Below are 20,724 nucleotides of genomic sequence, written 5' to 3'. Positions count from 1 at the left end.
TCTGCAGCCAAGAGTATGGCCAGCAACTCCATTGTGTAAACGGATAAATGATCCGTTGCTCTTTTTGTCACGGCCACCTGAAACTCAGGAACACTAAAAGCTGCACCTGTCCTCCTTGTTTTAGGGTCCTTAGATCCATCAGTGAATAGAGTATATTCAAGGCAGCATAGTACCCGCCACAGGGGGGCTGAACTCCTTCCCAAACAGCCCCGCCTCTCTCACTATGCCCTTACCTAACCACCCAAAACTTGTATTCAGATCAGGTTTATGCTTTTCCAGAAGGTTGTGTGACCTTATGTCCTTGAGGATTTACCCAATATGTATTGGTTAGTGATTGTCTTCTCATCTTTAAAGGCATCTCTCAAATCAAATCAAATTTTATTGGTCACATGCACATATTTAGCAGACGTTAATGCGGGTGGTTGTGTTCCTAGCTCCAACAGTGCAGTAATATCTAACAATTCACAACAATACACAATAATCTAAAGTCAAAGAATGGAGTTAAGAAATATAGAAATACTAGGACGAGCAATGTCTGACTGCTCCACAACATATTCTTAGAGCTTGAGCCTGGATTACGTCTAGCTTTTATAAAGATGTCAGAGCTGCTGATCCATATGCTACAGTACCATAGTCCAGTGATGACCTTGATATTGCTATACTCCATTCCTGACCGGCAACGCATCACATTCAATATTTGATTTCCTTTGCTAACTACTGTGTTCATATGTTCTGCCCATGTCATTCAAGTGTCAAATCAGACCCTCAGGAACCTGAACACTTCCACCGTCTCCACCTTCCTCCCGTAGAGCTTCAGGTATATTTCCTCCTGAATATTCCTTCCAGTAGAAAACCCAGTCTGTGTTTTCTCAACTGAGAACTTGAAGCGCCACCTGAGAGACCACTGCTCAACTTCTCTGATCGCTTCTTGAACTCTCTCGGCTGTATGGGGAATTTTCCTCCCTCTCTTCCACAGCACCCCGTCATCCGCAAACAATCACTTCCCAATATCTGATCTCACCTGATGAATACATCATCAATCATAACGGAGAACAACAAAAGACTAATCACACTTCCCTGGGGGGGTACCATTATCTACCTCATAACTTTCTCACATGCAACTCACCACACTCACTTGTATTGATCGTCCAAAAAGAAAGTCCTTTATCCAGTTAAAAACCCTTTCTCCAACCCCCATGCTATCCAGTTTGATAAGCAGGCCCCCCTTCTCCATCATATCATAGGCCTTCTCTAAATCAAAGAAAATGGCTACTGCCACCTCCTTATTTGCCTGTGCCTTCCATATGATTGATGAGACCCAGTACAGGATGCATCATTCCCCTGCCTTTCCTGAACCCACTTTGACCTGGTGACATTAGTCCTCTGCTCTCCAGGAAGTACGTCAGCCTTTCTGTTATCCTCCTTTCCATAAGTTTACAGACAGGAGATGTCAACGCTACCGGTCTATAACTTGATGGATTAATAGGGTCTTTCCCTGGTTTCCGTATTTCGTCCTGCCACACATTATTGTAAAGGCCCAGTACTTTTCCCATGATGGAACACATCTCATCCTTCTCTCTTCTGACCCTCTCTTTCCAACGCTGTCCCTATTCCGTTAGATTATTTGTGCTGTGCACCTTCACAAAAGTCTGAGCTATCATCTCTGCCTTCTCCATGTCTCTCATTGCAACAGTCTACCCACTTTTCAGCACAGGGAGATCCCGATCTCGTCTGACCCCACTCATCCTCTTAATCATCCCCCATACCTCTCCCACAGAAGTAGTCCTTCCTATGTTTCCACAGAAAGTGAGTAGTTTGTTCTTCTAAATAAGAGTCCTTTTAATGTTGTGCTTCGGCCTTTGCATCACTAACTATTCGCCAGGAGGAGACCTGGTGGCACTGAAGAAGCAACCTGGAATTTGAAATGTTGGGAGTAAAAACAATTACACACATTTCATGCACCAAATCATACACATTACACATTATTTAAGTACTGTAGCTAAATTGTATTGCCCAAGTGTGAATGCCAGGGTTAAATTGCAAAAACGTTGGGAGATTGAGATTGGAGTTGCATAGCGATGCACATAGTGAGATAGGAGGTGTATAGCAATGCATTCTGACCTATTATGAATCAAAACTGAATAATGTGAGATTTCTATAATATTGTATGGACATTTTAACTATGAAGTGCAGCACTAGGAGTGCAAGTTATTAACAAAGATATATATATATATTATTTTTCAAGGTTACCCCTTCTGTCTGTGTTATTAATCTGACAGCCAAATCGAACGACCACATATTTTGATGACGAAACCAGAAGCACACACACATTTCTCTGACATCAACAAACTTGTGTTGTGGTTGGACTCTTCCAACTAGGCTTGCTGTTATTATTGGGGGAAGATTGCAGCTGAGCTGTGTTGGTAGAACCGTTTTCATGTAGCTAGCTTTATAAATCAAACAGACGTGTGGATTAAGTTTTCGTCAACGGATAGATATTCAAATGCTTGTTTTAATTAGTTCACATCGCCATTGTCAGTTTTCACGTCGAAGAGCATCTTGCACAACACAAGCGTTAGTGATATCTTGGCCTGAAACTCGGGGCCTTGGACTCAAGTAAAGTTCGAAGCGGACTCTAAACTTCTGCTTTCTCAAAGACCGCTATCCGCGGGGCCGGGGCTCTTGTCGCTGGCCCTGTGGATGAGGAAGTGAAGATACAGAATCTACCCAGGTAAATCAGAAACATTTTAGTTAACCGTTACAATTTACAGAAAGAAAGTACCTGACCTATTGATTTGCACGATGTGTGTGTGGCTCACGTCACGTAGCTAACTAGCTACGTATCGGTAGCAAGCAAGTTAATCGTGGAAAACATTTAGCTAGCTAATGTTAACCAGCTAACTCGACAACTTCCCTGTCAGGCCATGTAATCTAACGTTAGCTGTCGTTTGCAAATTGTTAACAAATAATATCAGTTTGCTAGCACAGATGCATGTCTACGTCGATAACCAACGAATACGTTAGCTAGCTGTCAACTTCTGTCATGAACCGACTGGTTAGCTGTGCAAGCTAGTAATTTAGGGTGTCTTGTGTTGATTTGGATCGCAGTGTTTAGCTAGCTAATGACCATAGGCATAGATCCGAATGTTACAGCTCAATTAGCTAGATAACCTTGCATTACTAAATAGCTTGAACGGCAGCCTCATATGGGTTCGTTCCATTTGATTTCAATCACTTTTTGACCGCACCCCATTTGGTTTGAATGACACCTTTCTATATTTGCCAATGGCAGAGGTGGTCAGAATGCTAAAACATTTTAGTAGGTAGAGGGGTGCACACATTTGACCAATTTTGCATACAGGCAATTACACTGTAAGTAACAGTGACGCTGAGACTCAGATTTGTCAGACTCAGAAAGGACTAACGTTAGCTACTTTTAACAATTTCCACTGAACGTTTTACATAAACACATTAACTTGAAAAAACAGTAGATGCAAAGTTTAGTAACAGAATGATGGCACAAACCGTCATTCTGTTACCAAAGTTTACATCTGCACTGTTCAAGTAAATGTGTTTTTGTGAAAATTTAAAAGTAGTAATTGTGCATAAAGTTCAATGGTTTGTTTAGCTTTGTAATTGTTTTTTGTTTGACATTTTAACGTGAAAAAGTTTGTCACACTGTTATTGTGGAATTACACCAACACCTACATTGCCAAATAAATCAGACTTTGATACCAATTATTGGTATACAGTATGAAACAAAGTACTGCAAAATCGTGGACATTTTCCTGACAGCCAGAATGTCGAATAAAATTATATTTGAACTTACTCTACCGGTTGCCTGTGTGGTTGGTCTTTCAGCTGCTCACATTTTTTTTGTTAAAATATCCACAGGAAACTATTGTTTACCTAACTTACTGAAGTAGAATTTTCTATAATCTGCCACATGCAAGACCATGAAAAGACCTGTTAGTATGAATGAGTGCATGTACTTCCATCTTGTGCACGTGCCTTCGGTCATAATCAAACACATTTTGATTGCCACACACACAGACCCATGTTTTGAAGTCTGTTTAATAATACTTTCCTGTTGATATTTTGACCAGCTGAAGGACCAACACCACTGGACAATCGGCAGAGAATGTAATGAAATATAATAAAATATAATTGTATTCAACATTTGTTGGCAGAGAATGTAATGTTAATTTCTCTACCATAAGCCGCCTCCAACATCGATTTAGAGAATTTGGCAGTATCTCCAACATGGTGGGGATATGGTATGGGCAGGCATAAGCTACGGACAACGAACACAATTGCATTTGATTGGCAATTTGAATACACAAAAATACCGATACGAGATCCCGAGGCCCATTTTTAAATTTGTAATTTAAAGGTATATGTCACCAACAGATGCATGTCTGTATTCCCAGTCATGTGAAATCTATAGATTATGGCCTGATTAATTTCTACTGCACAAAAATATAAACCCAACACGCAACAATTTGTAAGATTTTACTTAGTTACAGTTCATATAAGGAAATCAGTTAATTGAAATAAATTCATTAGGCCCTAATCTATGGACTTTGCATGACTGGGCAGGTGGCTTGGAGGGCATAGGTCCACCCACTTGTTAGCCAGGCCCACCCACTGTGGAGCCAGGCCCAGCCAATCAGAATGAGACCGATACTCCCGAGTTTTATCAGCTAGTCCGGATGGCCGGTCTCAGACGATCACGTAGTTGAAGAAGCTGGATGTGGTGGTCCTGGGCTGGCGTGATTACACGTGGTGTGCAGCTGTGAGGCTGGTTGGATGTACTGCCAAATTCTCTAAAATGATGGAGGTGGCTTTTGGTAGAGAAATGAACATTAAATTCTCTGGTAATAGCTCTGGTTGACATTCATGCAGTCAGCATGCCAATTGCATGGTCCTTCAACTTGAGAAATCTGTGGCATTGTGTTGTGACAAAACTGGTCACACCTGTCAGGTGGATGGATTATCTTCGCAATGGAGAAATGCTCACTAACAAGGATGTAAACAAATTTGTGCACAACATTTGAGGTAAATGTTTTTTGTGCGTATGGAACATTTCTGGGATCTTTTATTTCAGCTCATGAAACATATAACCAACACTTTACATGTTGCGTTTATATTTTTGTTCAGTATATTTCAATTGACTGATTTCCTCATATGAGCTGTAACTCAGTAAAAGCTTAGAAATTGTTGCATGTTGCTATTTTTTTGTTTGTTGCATATTTAGAAATGTCTTAATTTTGAATGAAAAAGTAAAAATATTTTTAACCTTGAACATCAATGATCAAAAAACCAAGTAAAATCTGATTTTATAAAAACAACATTTTCACATATGTTGTAGCTTAGACCCTATTTTACATTTGAGGTGTTTGTGTTGTGCCTGCCATCGGTTGATACACAGAATACTTTTGAATACAGGGTGGGTGTCATGTCAATCATAGATATATAATGCATACCCCTTCAGACCACTGCAATTTAACTGGTGCATCATTGGCATTTAAATTGAAATTACATTTTTACTTCCATTTACTGCCACAAAGATGGCAGCTGGTCCACCCACCGTCGAATGTCAACTTAAATGGCAATGTCGGTTCTATTATCTATATTTCTGTGATTTCAATAGGTTTCCTATGGAGGACTGACGGTATAATTTAAAACAAATTATATTTCCATTAAAATCAACATTCTTTGATGTGTGGACCTCCAATCATCTTTCTGCTACCATTTTGAAAGTTGAAAATAAAATGTTATTCCCATTTTAGTACATTTATCACACCCACCCTGTATTCAAGAGCATGCTGTGTCTCAATTGATGGCGGGCACAACACAAACATCACAGATGATGTCAAATAGGGTGTAAAATACACGTTTTTAGATAATTGACGTTAAAGCGCGTACATCTTTATTAAACTAGTTTGACAACCCTGTTTGTAAGCTTTAAAATGTATATCAAACTGAACCGTTTATTTTTTCTGGTGATGAAGACATGGATGTCTCATGGTAGGGTGGGGGTGTGCAAAATGTGCCATCTTTAAGCACCTTGATCTCCTAAATGTTTTGGCATTCAGGTCCAAAAAGTAACTTTCTGACCACTTCTACCATGGGCAAATTATGTATAGAAAGTTTCATTCAAATGAAAAAGAGTGCGGTAAAAAAGTGAATGAAATCAAATGGCACGACCCAATGTAAACCATATTTAGCTAGACATGCAGAATGATTCTAGTGTGAATCAGTTTGCTAGTGAGTGACTCATTCTGTTTGTGTGCAATACTCAGATTTTACAGGAGAAAGGAACCCCTTTTGATGGGAGAATCCTCTATCCTGGACTCCTGGGTGAATCAACGTGTCAAAATGAGTATGTGGACATCCTCCCACACACTTTCTCCCAACACATAGACACAGTTGTAATACATCGGAACTGTCATGACACTAGGCCATATTTGATCATTTAAGGTGCCCTGGTAATGCTTTGCAATACTCTCGGTTCCGTGGCTAAGAACGGTACATCAAACAACAGAGAATGTTCTATGGCTTCTATTCTGTGTTTTCTGTTCTGAGCTTTCTACCTGCCCCAAACAGATGAACAGGAGGCGCTGAACTCTATAATGCAGGACCTGGCCGAACTGCACCGCTCTAGCCGCCCTGCCATGACCCTATCTGACCTGGGAAAACCCAAGGCCTCTTCACCCAAAAATCAGGTCTGTCCACTTGCCTCCACTTGGCACTCATCAGAGAACAGTCTCAATACAATGAATGGCATTTCTCTTTCTCATCCCCTTTCCTCTCATGAATGCTGGTGTGTGTGTTTTACAGAACGATGTGCGAGTGAAGTTTGAGTTCAAAGGGGAGAAGAGGATCTTGCAGTTCTTTCGCCCAGTCAGGCTGGATGACCTGGGGAACAAAGCCAAAGTGGCCTTCGGTCAGGCCATGGACCTGCATTACACCAACAATGAGGTACTTATCACGATAACATCATCACCAAGTCACAGTGGGGCTGGGCGGTATACCGTATTTTACGATGTACTGGTGTTGATGCACCGACTAGTTTGGGTTTTTAACCTTACCTTCTATAACGGTATTTGAATGTTTGGTTTGTGATACGCCGTGTGTAACGTCCGTTATAGTTCGCTACTTGAGTCATCTCTCTCCATGCCGCTTTCCACACAGACCTAGCCCCTGCCCCTGAAGGAGCGCATTTGTTGTTCCTCGACCACAAGACACTTGCATGTGTGTTTCTTTTGTTCATAATAATACTACAATAAAATGCATAAAAATAATACAATAAACGGTGAGACACTTGTGTTCAGTCTGCATGGTCAATGCTGCATGGTCAACATCAATGATGTTGATGACACCTATGATGTTTTCACTTTGCTTCTTAATATAAATCCACTAGTGTTCTATAATCACACCATTAGTTTGTGTTTCTTACATCTGCAAACAGCTAGTTTGTCTTTTGTTAGCAAGTTGGGCCTACATCGTGTTTGCCGCTAATGGCTAGTTAGCTGGCCAGTACATTTATTGTGTTTGCCGCTAATGGCTAGTTAGCTGGCCAGTACATTTATTGTGTTTGCCGCTAATGGCTAGTTAGCTGGCCAGTACATTTATTGTGTTTGCCGCTAATGGCTAGTTATCTGGCCAGTACATTTATTGTTTTTGCCGCTAATGGCTAGTTATCTGGCCAGTACATTTATTGTGTTTGCCGCTAATGGCTAGTTAGCTGGCCAGTACATTTTTTGTGTTTGCTGCTAATGGCTAGATCTCAAATGAGTGCAGGAAATGCAGAAATGGATTAAAATGCAGGAAATGATTTTGGGTTGAATTGAACGGTATAAAAAAGTCAGATTGGAGAAAAACAAATTGAAATCACTTAGAATGTATGTGTTGCCACTCTAGGGTCATAAAGCAAATGTAGAACTTTTATTGTTCATAACATAAAATACCTTCATACCGTCCAATATTCTTTTAAATACCGTGATATGATATTTGGGCCATATAGCCCAGCCCCTAGTCACAATGTTGATCGCTGGCAGTCAAATAAGCATCAAAAGCCAATCATCAACATGTGTGAGCGAGAGAATGAATTGTTCTGTTAGAAACTACCAACACCTTTCTTTTCTATTTCACTCCCTTCTCTTGCTGCTGTTTCTTCCTCTTCTTCCAAGCTGATCTGTCTGTTTCCCTCTCTGTGGTTCTCTCCCCTCCTCCCTCCCAGCTGGTGATTCCTCTGACCACTCAGGATGACCTGGACAAGGCCGTGGAGCTGCTAGATCGCAGCGTCCACATGAAGAGCCTGAAGATCCTCCTGGTGCTCCAGGCCTCCTCTCAGGTTAGGACCACAGAGTTGGGAGTGCTGATCTAGGATCAGTTGAGCCTTTTGGATAATAATGAATAAGATTACGCGGACAGATCCTAAATCATTACTTTTACTCTGAGAAGCTTGGCGGATATGGGCCCAGATCACAGCACAGTGACTGTAGGGAATCGCACACAATCCATAGCATACTACTGTACTGGCTGATTGACCCATCAACAGCTCACTATGTTCAGCACACTTTCTTGAGTATTTACTTGAATAAATCATCTTGAGACCTTTGTTTAAGCTGACATAAAAGCATTGTTTTATTCTGTAAAAGAAACGGTTGTAGAGTAAAACTGTTTTGATATGGATGGATGGTGTTTAATTTCTCCTCTCAGACCTCCACGTCCAGCATGGACCTGCTGCCCCCACACGAAGACCTGGACAACACCCGCTTCAGGGCCACAGACAATAAAAGCATGCTGGCTTTGATAGGTGGGTCATCAACTCTGTGGTGTTTTCAATGACAACTATATCTGTGTGTGTAATTCATTTAATTAAATCTCTGAAATTGTCCTTCTAGTAAATTCTTTCTTTCTTTCTTTCTTTCTTTCTTTCTTTCTTTCTTTCTTTCTTTCTTTCTTTCTTTCTTTCTTTCTTTCTTTCTCCAAATCCATTTGCTTCATGGCATTAGACGCATCCAAAACACCTTATATTTCACCACCAGTCTAGTAGTAAGTCTTCAGCTAGAAATGTGTGTAATTGTCTTTCATCCAGGGTCTCACTCCGGGGACCGCAGCTCTCCCCCTCCAGGCTACATTCCCGATGCCCTCCAGCAGGTGGCCAGAAACGGCTCCTTCACCAGCATTAACAGCGAGGGAGAGTTCATTCCAGAAAGCATGGACCAGGTAACCTCACCTATAGAGATGGATAGAGGACTCTCTAGCCATCTAACCCGCTTTAGCATTGACATTGACATTTAGGGCTTCCACCATTTTTAAAGTAGTCAACTGTTTGGGGATTCCTATGGGTTGGGAGCGATCAGCCAATAATAAGAGCATTGTCTTCTTCAAATTGGGTTGCCTATGGTTTGTAAATGGCTTTTAAACTACATCACCGCCATCTATTGGCTATAATAAATGAATGACACACACAATTTTGTCCAGTACTCCAGCACGGCAGGTGGCGGTAAATCACAAATATTAGCTCTCTTTTTTTTTTTTTTTTTTATACACAAAAGACGAAAATGGACTACTTTAAAATGGAGATGGCCTCAATGGTGATGCCCATGCTGTCACAGTCCCCATAATGGCACAGCTACAAAGATGAGTCCTTTATCTAGCTCTATGACCTCGCCTCAGAGACTGGGGATAGAGACAGGGGCCCAGATCAGGAACAGTCATACCAAGGCCTAGTCCCAACACTCTTGCCTACTCGTAACTGTCCTTCATTACCACTGTTATGATCATTTGAATTAACATGTTGAGTATGACAAATGACAGCAGAGTCACAAACTCAATCTCTCCTTTCTAGATGCTGGACCCTCTGTCAATGAGCAGTCCAGAGAACTCTGCATCGGGGAGTTGTCCCTCACTGGACAGCCCACTGGACAGGTGAGTCGTGGACATCCAGCTAAGAACCACATAGCCAGCATGCATTGTGGTAACCTTCAACATTTCACCTTCTGAATCGAACCGTTTTTTAAAACATGTGTTCGCCCTGTATTTCCTTGCAGTGATAACTATCCTAAGTCCCGTATGCCCCGAGCACAGAGCTACCCAGACAACCACCAAGTTTACCCAGAGTATGATATTCCAGTGTTTGAGAAGTCGGGGAAAGGGGGCACTTACCCACGGCGATACCACATTTCCTTTGGCCTTCAGGACTACAGTGATGGTAAAGGAACAAACAAAAACACACCCTCTCTAAAACAAAAGTCAGTCAATTCAACCTTAAATCCGGGAGTCTGATTCTTTATTTTAGAGTATCACAGGAAACTATTGTTGTTTACCTTCATTCTCCCTCTCCCATCCTCCCCTGCAGGGCGTAAGACGTTCCCTCGAGCGCGGCGGACCCAGGTCCATGGTTTCCATTCCCCGGTCAGTTTCAGCCCCACAGAGCAGTCTCCCAGCACCAGCAGTGGCAGCAGCATATTCACCCCAGACCTGGAGGAGCCCGGGGGTCGCAGACGCAGGGGCAGCGACATCGAGCCCAACCCCACCCTCTCCGTTATGGACATCAGCCCACCCAGCCGCTGTGAGTAGAGCTGGATGGAGGGAGACAATAGGGAGGGAAAGGAGAAATGGAGAGAAGAATACCGATGTGGGGGTGGAAGGATGGCAGAAAGTTCAGCTGGAAGGATAGCTGGTCTGACCGTGTAGCTGCTAAGCACTTTTGCAACCAGTGTATATCTTATAAACACACACAAATGACCTGATTTTGATTTCCCCCATGTCTGTCCAGCTCCACGTGCCCCTACTAACTGGCGGCTAGGTAAGCTGCTGGGTCAGGGTGCGTTTGGCCGGGTCTTCCTGTGCTACGATGCAGACACTGGCAGAGAGCTGGCTGTTAAACAAGTCCAGTTTGACCCAGAGAGTCCCGAGACCAGCAAGGTAAGTGGAACAGAGATTGTGTTTGGTCGAGAGTTGTGTACGCTGTGTACTCAACATATCTTGTCTATCTGCAGGAGGTAAGTGCCCTGGAGTGTGAGATCCAGTTACTGAAGAACTTGTGCCATGAACGGATTGTCCAGTACTACGGCTGTCTACGAGACTCCAACGAGAGAACTCTGTCCATCTTTATGGAGTACATGCCCGGGGTAAGTGTATAATGTGTGTGTAGTGTACAGTGGGGCAAAAAAGTATTTAGTCAGCCACCAATTGTGCAAGTTCTCCCACTTAAAAAGATGAGAGGCCTGTAATTTTCATCATAGGTACACTTCAACTATGACAGACAAAATGAGGGAAAAAAATCCAGAAAATCACATTGTAGGATTTTTTATGAATTTATTTGCAAATTATGGTGGAAAATAAGTATTTGGTCACCTACAAACAAGCAAGATTTCTGGCTCTCACAGACCTATAACTTCTTCTTTATGAGGCTCCTCTGTCCTCCACTCGTTACCTGTATTAATGGCACCTGTTTGAACTTGTTATCAGTATAAAAGACACCTGTCCACAACCTCAAACCGTCACACTCCAAACTCCACTATGGCCAAGACCAAAGAGCTGTCAAAGGACACCAGAAACAAAATTGTAGACCTGTACCAGGCTGGGAAGACTGAATCTGCAATAGGTAAGCAGCTTGGTTTGAAGAAATCAACTGTGGGAGCAATTATTAGGAAATGGAAGACATACAAGACCACTGATAATCTCCCTCGATTTGGGGCTCAATGCAAGATCTCACCCCGTGGGGTCAAAATGATCACAAGAACGGTGAGCAAAAATCCCAGAACCACACGGGGGACCTAGTGAATGACCTGCAGAGAGTTGGGACCAAAGTAACAAAGCCTACCATCAGTAACACACTACGCCGCCAGGTACTCAAATCCTGCAGTGCCAGACGTGTCCCCGTGCTTAAGCCAGTACATGTCCAGGCCCGTCTGAAGTTTGCTAGAGAGCATTTGGATGATCCAGAAGAAGATTGGGAGAATGTCATATGGTCAGATGAAACCAAAATATAACTTTTTGGTAAAAACTCAACTCGTCATGTTTGGAGCACAAAGAATGCTGAGTTGCATCCAAAGAATACCATACCTACTGTGAAGCATGGGGGTGGAAACATCATGCTTTGGGGCTGTTTTTCTGCAAAGGGACCAGGACGACTGATCCGTGTAAATGAAAGAATGAATGGGGCCATGTATCGTGAGATTTTGAGTGAAAACCTCCTTCCATCAGCAAGGGCATTGAAGATGAAACGTGGCTGGGTCTTTCAGCATGACAATGATTCCAGACACACCGCCTGGGCAACGAAGGAGTGGATTCGTAAGAAGCATTTCAAGGTCCTGGAGTGGCCTAGCCAGTCTCCAGATCTCAACCCCATAGAAAGTCTTTGGAGGGAGTTGAAAGTCCGTGTTGCCCAGCAATAGCCCCAAAACATCACTGCTCTAGAGGAGATCTGCATGGAGGAATGGGCCAAAATACCAGCAACAGTGTGTGAAAATCTTGTGAAGACTTACAGAAAACGTTTGACCTCTGTCATTGCCAACAAAGGGTATATAACAAAGTATTGAGAAACTTTTGTTATTGACCAAATACTTATTTTCCACCATAATTTGCAAATAAATTCATTCAAAATCCTACAATGTGATTTTGTGGATTTTTCTTTTTCTCATTTTGTCTGTCATAGTTGAAGTGTACCTATGATGAAAATTACAGGCCTCTCTCATCTTTTTAAGTGGGAGAACTTGCACAATTGGTGGCTGACTAAATACTTTTTTTGCCCCACTGTATATGTTTGAATAACTGAACTTAGACCAACTCAAACCTGTCTCCGTCCACCAGTGTGGCGACGTAGGCTGCGTTCCAGGTTGTATTTGTTTCAGTGAAGTTTCACTGCTGATCGGCGTGACGCTGCTTCAGTAAAGATGACCTGGAATGGACCCGCGGGTTGCTTGCTCTCTCATATAGTTACCCTCTGTCCCCAGGGCTCCATCAAAGACCAGCTGAAGTCGTACGGGGCCTTGACGGAAAACGTGACGCGTCGATACACCCGTCAGATCCTGGAGGGAGTGTCCTACCTACACAGCAACATGATCGTCCACAGAGACATCAAAGGTGCAGAATGAGAGAGGGATAAATGGATGGAATATTGGAGTACAATGTTGCTGGATTCTGATAGGAAGAACCATTATGACTCATAGAGTTCTCATGTTCATGTCGTGCTTATGACGGAATGTTGATGGATATTGAGGGGAACGTTGCTGTAACTCAAGCAGTGACTTCTGGGTAATGTAGTTTCTTATGAGAGAATGTACCTAAACCACCTCCTTACCTCTTCCTGTCCCTCCCCTTTTTCCTCCATCTATCTCTCCAGGGGCCAACATTCTGCGGGACTCTGTGGGAAACGTGAAGCTGGGGGACTTTGGGGCGAGCAGGCGGCTACAGACCATCTGTCTGTCAGGAACTGGGATCAAGTCAGTGACTGGTACTCCCTACTGGATGAGCCCAGAGGTGATCAGTGGAGAGGGCTATGGCAGGAAGGCTGATATCTGGTAAGACTGATTATTACTGAGGCAGAGTTATCAGCAAAATAGTTTCCACCTCATCTCCTTCTCTTTCAAACCACTGGCTGAGACTTAAAGCCCACACGCAGTCTTTGTAAAAAAATTTTTTTTAAAAGTATCATCACTGTATGCCTAAAATCACTGTTTATTTAATTAAAATAACTCTTCTTTTTTTTTTTAAATCATTTATTTCCCTGAGCCTCCTTTCGCCCTTGCTCTGTCTGATCTTGTTGGTGTTAGGGAACAAACATTTGAAGATATTTATATAGACAGCCCTGATTGGCTAATAGGATGGTCTAGAGCCCACCCCCTTACCCAGATGAACTGTCATTGGTCTATTATAATCAGATCCCATTGTCATAATGTGGGCCAAAAGTTCCATCCCACCTGAACAGGCTGAAATTCCAGCCATTTTTTTCAAACTGCTCTTACACCAAAAGCTCATCACAATTTGTACAGTTTCAGACTGTTATTTTGACCTCATATTGTGAAAATATCATAACCAAACTGCACCGTTAAGAGGTTTCGACCATACGATTTCCAATGAAGTCTCTTTAAATTAGTGCTCAGAAAGGAGAGGGGATCTGGTAGACGAGTGTAACAGCCACTGAGAAAGTGTCTCCCTTTTTTTGCAATGTAAATCTTGGTGAGATGAGAACCAATAACGATCTTGATGTGTTGAGGGGATTGTGGGAGGCTGGTAGGAGGGGCTACAGGAGGACGAGCTCATTTTAATGTCTGGAATGGAATTAATGGAACGGAGTTTCCATATGTTGGATGTGTTTGGTACCATTCCATTGATTCCATTCCAGCCGTTACAATGAGACCGTCCTCCTATAGCTCCTCCATGTCATGTCAACTGTTGATGATGATGATGATGGCTAATGTCAGTGGTGTCCTCTCCAGGAGTGTGGGTTGCACGGTGGTGGAGATGCTAACCCAGCGGCCCCCCTGGGCCGAGTTCGAGGCCATGGCGGCCATCTTTAAGATCGCCACCCAGCCCACCAACCCCTCGCTGCCCGTCCACGTCTCTGACCACGGCCGCGACTTCCTCAAGCGCATCTTCGTGGAAACCAAGCTGAGGCCCTCGGCCGACGACCTTCTGAGGCACATCTTTGTTCACTAGCCCCTTCCCCCTGACCCCTGAACTGCTAGAGATGGCCTTAGATGATTCGCTGTCACTCCCCCTGACTCCGCCCTCCCAGCGCCAGACGGAAAGCCCCCATTGGACCAGAGAGGACTTGGTGGGAGGTATCCATCTGGTGATTGGATGAGGTGGGTAGCGGTGGGGACTACAACTCCTGCGTCTCTGTTTTTAGGAGACTGGCAAGGAGGAATTAATGAATGAACTCATTTAGAGAAAGAAAGTTGCACCTTAATTTCAGAAATAGGGTAAGTTTCCCAACCAAGATGACAAAATAACCTTTTTTGAAAATGTTTTTATGATTAATATCTCCTGCTTTTGATTGTGGAGTAGGACTCAGTCACTCTGTGCTTCAGCTCACTGAGTCCACGTCGGTGATTCTGATCTGGACCTTAGTGGAGATTTGAGGTGATGATCATGATAATCTGGGCCACGTTTAGTAGGCAAATGTTGTGGAACATTGCAGATAGAAATGGCATTATTAGAGCCGAAACGATTCCTTACTCTACACGTCTTAGAGGCAGGTTTGTTCTATATGCTATATCGATCTGAACGTCGCACAACGTCGTGTCCTGCTGAACGCACCCTTGGTGGTTAGTGTGGTCCTGACTCGACCCAGAATGTACAGCAGAAAACCCATAGCACGCTGGTATCGAATCCGCAACCAGAACACCGGGTGAGGAGAACACTCCTACCCCCCCCCACACACACTTCTTGTCACACTGCTGCCTATGTTGCTCCCCCCTCACTTGCACATTCAGTCTGTGTAGAACATCCACAACTCAACGGTTCTTCTTACTTATACTGTAGACATTCTATGATGAAAAAAATAATCATTTTGTTGCTTGGATCCCTCGCTTTACTTCAGTCTGTCCTGCGACCTATTGTGAGTGTCTGTCTGTCTTGTCTGCTGTGTCAGTCAGGTCGCCTGTCTGCCAGGGTCTGTTGTCAAATCCCCTCCCAGTCTTTTGTTCTTTGCCGTGTGCCTTTTTAGCCGTGTAGGAACATGTCTTTGGTTGAAACATTTTCGCTACGCATCAGACAGGTACCAGCCTATTTACGGTTCGGATCATATCCAAGTGTTTTTATCAGTGTGGTTCAGCCAGTGGTGCGCCGAATTGGTCTGCTCGCTCTGATCTGCCTTTTTTCTCTCTGTATCAGACTGGTGTTAGATCAGTTTTGGCACTGTTCTCTGCCTTCTCCTCACCAGGGGTCATAGGTCTCTTACTGACCCCAGATCAGATACAATCGAGACACACCAAAGCAGAAACCTAGAGTGCTCATCATAATGGGTTTGGTGCTTCAGTTCTTAACAGAAATACATTGGAGCTCTGTGATTGGCCGTGTTGTACTGATGCCAGTTGATTGCTCAAAGTTTAGGCAGGCCTTAGTTGATTGGTAAAATGTACATTATGGCATTTTAAAACAGGAAGAGTGGAGAACCGCTAGCCAATTAGGATGCTTGTTACTCAGTTGTAGGCATACTGTATGTTATTATCAGGTACTACTTTGCGCTGAAGCACTCTCTATGTTAGCCAGTTTACACCTTGACTAAGATACTACTGCACTGAACAGTACTCAGCAAAAAGCTCTGCAATTATACCAATATCAATACTCAACAGTGCTGGTGAATACTCAGTTATACTCCACAGTGTTGAACACCATCTGGTACTATTGTGCCCTCTTGCCCTGCTATGCCTTGGGAAAGAAAGTACTGGTATGTTGTAGTAGTATGTGCTGTGTCATGTCTCCTCTCAAACACTCCTTTGGCGCACACACACACACACACACCAGAGCAGTTTTCAGTATGTTTCAGTTGGGGATGGTCTCGATGACTCGATTCTAGATTTGCATTGGACATTTGCAAATGCAACTATTCAGCAGGTTCAAATGACATTTCAAACTTTAAGATGTGTTTTATTGTTTGGAGTGTGTCAAGTGCACTGAAAATATAGCATTAAAAAAAACATGAATTGAAGCAATCGATGGCATACTGCAAACTTGTTTTGCCTTCAGCCCTGTTTTGTGTTTGAATGCCAGTACACACAATAATTTGCATGAGAGTACTCAGACATTTCTTTTCAATGTCCATCCCTAGTTTCAGTGCTGTACTCAGCCACACCTCAACATTACTAACAAGTAGACTTATCGAAAATCACAGCCGTGCCAACTGTTTTGTGCTGCCAGGTACAGAGAATGTCAGATATATTTGACCCATATTTTCTAGATGCAGTAGGATAGGTGTTAATTTCCTGATGGAATTGGCTGTCTATTTGACTCCAGGGGGTGGTGTTGTCATTGCCTGTAAGCTAACCCATAGGTACTCAAGGTATGGAAACACAAGCTCTTTTGTGTGAGGGGTTTGGGAAACCTACTGATCAACTAGCCTGAAAAATGATGGAGCATTTCTCCCATCATCGCCTAGGCACTTTCTCCCCTTAACCATAGCACCACAAGTGACTAAGTCTCTCTCGCGTGCTGAAGAAGTGCTGGTTAAGAAAAAGAAAGGTTATTGACTCTTGTTTTCTTTTAGTCTGAGAAGCAAAATGGCGACCCGTGAGTGTTTATCATCAGCTAAGCTGGTCCCCAAGAAGTTAGACCCCTTCCTTACCCTCCTGCATTGCGTTGCCTGTAAAAAATTAAACTGAACATTTCCATTAGCACTGGGACTCGCGGAGATCAACTCTCACCAGAAATGAGGACCGCATATGCACTATTTAAAACTGGTACATAATGCGTTCTCTACCGCTCGCTTCTTCAAGGTTACTCATTGGGACGATGGACTTCTACTCTGTTGAGCATAGTCTGTCTTGTGTTTCTGTTGTTAGCGATGACCTTTTTTGCACATTTTGAGACTATACAGATTTTTTACACTGATTGTAATACTTTTGCTTCTGTGTGTGTGTGTGTGTGTGTGTGTGTGTGTGCGTGTGCGCACGTGTTGTATGTGATTGACTCGGTGTGGTTGTGTTGCACAAGAATCTTAGTCAGGAATGTAATGTTTCATTCTCACCACCAGGTGGCCTCACACTCCCCTGTTGAAATGAGAAGTCAAGTCTATTCTAACTCTGAACACAGACTGGGTGGCTGTCCTCCACTTGGTTTAATTACACCTCCCCACTCAGAGGGACTGTTAGTTAGTGATGGTAGACGAGGCCTGAATCCCAAACCAATCAATCCCTAGCCCCTGCTCCCTACTTGTGTAGATCTGAGAGGATTGGACAGGTGGGTTTGGGATTCGGGCAAGACTATTAAAGTAATAGGCAGTGAACTGAAATACGGTATGATAAGTCACCACATGGTATTCCCCTGCTTCTTGAAAACCAACAAGATACAGACGAACTACACCAATATGGTACAATATGTGCTTTTTATAAGCCACTGCTGCCACTCCAAGGTGCTGTAAGCACTTCTCTCGTGTGTGTGTGTGTGACTGTGTGCGCGACTGTGTCTGTACTGCAATTTGTGCTCAAAGGACACTGGGGGCGGCCAAAATGCCTTGCGCATTCAGACTGTAAAAAAAAAAGATAGAATTGAAGAAGAATAAAAAATGTACAAATGTATACATTTTGAAAAATGTACCCCTTTTTAAAAAGAACGATGACACTTATATCCCTCACATTTGTTTTCTGTGTATTGTAAAAGAAGCCATGTTTATAATTCCATTTGGTTTGTGACCAATAAGCCTGTTTATATCAGAACTGTATATCAGTGGTATGCATCATTTTTTAATATATATTTTTATTTGTTCTTTTTAAATGGGAGATTTTATGCATGGTTGGATCCTGAGGAGAGGTACAATGGTGGCAGGAGCCCCCATTGGCTTTAGCCTGAGTGCCAGTCTGTTTGTGCCATCATGCTAATTCCATGACACTCATTGTTTTGACTTGTCAAATGACAGCAATGGAGTAAACAAGAACAGATCTGGGACCAGGCTAAGGCCTATTGGCTCCTATAAATGAATGCTGAAGAGAGGAGACCTCTTGATGGAAAAGGGTTGGGAGACTGTCAGTCTGTTGGCACTTTGATGTGTTAATAATTATGATGACAATGAAAATAATAAAATATATTTATTTCACCTGTTTTTCTAAGATTTACTTCTTTTTGTACCCCCCCCCCCCACACACAAAAAAATATTGAACCTGTTTTGTGTGTGAGATTTGTGAGCACAGTAGATTATTTTGTAAAGGCAGTTTGGACAGGCCTACTACAGGTCTGATTGCATCATGCAAGCCTTTTAGGATGGGCATGTTGTTGACAGGCACTTAAGTATAAGCAGTTTTTCCAGTAATGGACAACAGTGAAACTTAATAGTTTATCAAACTGTATTGTTGTCTTCTTGGCTCCATGTGAAGTGTATGAGCTATTAGCAGTGTTTCCCAGACTCAGTCCTGGGTGCCTCGAGGGGTGCATGTTTGTTTTTCTTTCCTAGCTCTACACAGCTAATTCAAATGAACTCATTTAAGATTTGATTATTTGAACCTGCTGTATAGTGCTAGGGCAAGAAACCAAATGTAGGACTGAGTTTGTGAAACACAATTAGTGACAGGTCTATGTGAGTGTCACACCCACACTGCCCTGACCCACCTAGATAAGACAAATACCTAGGGTGAGAATGCTGTTCATTGACTACAGCTCAGCGTTCGGCACCATTGTCCCTGTAAGCTCGTCACCAAGCTTAGGACCCTGAGACTGAACACTTCCCTCTGCAACTGGATCGTGGACTTCCTGATGGGCCGAACCCAGGTGGTGAGGGTAGGCAACATCACCACCACGCTGTCCCTCAACACCGGGGGGGCCCACAGGGGTTTGTGCTTAGTCCCCTCCTGTACTCCTTGTTCACCCACGACCGTGGCCATGCACGACTCTAACACCAAGTTTGCTGATGACACAACGGGGGTAAGCCTGATCACTGGCGACAATGAGGCGGCCTACAAGGAGGAGGTCAGAGACCTGGCAGTGTGGCGCCGGAACAACAACTGTCACTAAGACCAAGGACCTGATCGTGGACTACGGGACACTGAGGGGGATGAGCACGCTCCCATCCACATCGCAGGGACTGCAGTGGAGCGGGTCAGGAGCTTCAAGTTCATCAGTGTCCAAAGCACTTAAGAACTTAAAATGGTCCGCGCACAGTTGTGAAGAAGGCACATCAGCGCCTCTTGCCCCTCAGAAGGTTGAGAAGGTTTGTCATGTACACTCAAATCCTCAAAGTTCTACAGCTGTAACATTGAGAGCATCTTGACTGGCTGCATCACTGCTTGGTATGCCAACAGCACCGCCCTCGATTGCATGGCGCTACAGAGGGTGGTGCGGACAGCCTAGTACATCACTGGGGCTGAGCTCCCTGCCATCCAGGACCTCTATATCAGGCGGTGTGAAAGGAAGGCCCGGAAAATCATTAAAGACTCTAACCACCCAAGCCATAGAATATTTGCCGTGCTGCCACACGGCAAGCGGTACCAGTGCATAAAGTCTGACACCAACTGGCTCCTGAACAGCTTCTATTCCCATGCCATAAGATTGCTAACAAAATAGCTACACGGACTGAGTTGACCTTTTTTGTATTTTATTCTTATTTTTCGCACTCTCTCTATGCACACTACTGCACACAAGCACTCACTCCATCATTTGCTCACAAACACACATGCACATACATTTATACTGACTCACACCCCCACTCACATCATCATATACCCTGCTGCTACTCTGTTTATCATATATCCTGACGCCTAGTCACCTTACCCCTATATATATCTAGCTCTATAGGGCCAATATCCCTACACATTAGTAAATATGGTACTGGAACTGAACCTGCATATATTGTAGTATGCTTGTTTTATCGTGTTCTTTTAATATCTCGTGTTTTGATTCTACCTTATTTTTAGTATTACATAGTTCTTGATAACTGCATTGTTGTCGTTAGAGCTTGCAATAAAGGCATTTCACTATGTTTGTGCATGTGATGTTGAAATGTGAAATTTATGGGCGAGTCCTAATATGCCACAGGGCAAACTGTACTAAAAA

At 43.3% G+C, this 20,724-nt stretch overlaps 1 protein-coding gene across 1 annotated transcript; it reads left to right on the top strand.

Moving 5' to 3' along the window:
• The first annotated feature begins 2,337 nt into the window (after positions 1-2,337).
• LOC139373213 (mitogen-activated protein kinase kinase kinase 2-like) lies at positions 2,338-18,775 on the top strand. The gene is made up of 15 exons (XM_071113433.1): positions 2,338-2,731; positions 6,306-6,385; positions 6,610-6,728; positions 6,844-6,984; positions 8,246-8,359; positions 8,728-8,824; positions 9,107-9,237; positions 9,863-9,942; positions 10,065-10,225; positions 10,373-10,585; positions 10,793-10,941; positions 11,016-11,147; positions 12,975-13,104; positions 13,364-13,541; positions 14,460-18,775. Exons 2-15 carry the CDS (start codon positions 6,334-6,336, stop codon positions 14,677-14,679), a joined length of 1,917 nt encoding a protein of 638 aa, XP_070969534.1. The 5' UTR covers positions 2,338-2,731; positions 6,306-6,333; the 3' UTR covers positions 14,680-18,775.
• Positions 18,776-20,724: the final 1,949 nt, after the last annotated feature.

This window comes from Oncorhynchus clarkii, chromosome 18 (genome assembly GCF_045791955.1).
Source record: "Oncorhynchus clarkii lewisi isolate Uvic-CL-2024 chromosome 18, UVic_Ocla_1.0, whole genome shotgun sequence".
Classification (NCBI taxonomy): domain Eukaryota; kingdom Metazoa; phylum Chordata; class Actinopteri; order Salmoniformes; family Salmonidae; genus Oncorhynchus; species Oncorhynchus clarkii.
This window is presented reverse-complemented; position numbering and strand designations above follow the sequence as displayed.

Coding starts and splice junctions, on each gene's coding strand:
- LOC139373213 (XM_071113433.1), top strand. CDS start 6,334: ATGGGAGAATCCTCTATCCTGGACTCCTGGGTGAATCAACGTGTCAAA. Junction 9,943..10,064: donor CTGGACAGCCCACTGGACAG/GTGAGTCGTGGA, acceptor ATTTCCTTGCAG/TGATAACTATCCTAAGTCCC. Junction 13,105..13,363: donor CGTCCACAGAGACATCAAAG/GTGCAGAATGAG, acceptor CTATCTCTCCAG/GGGCCAACATTCTGCGGGAC.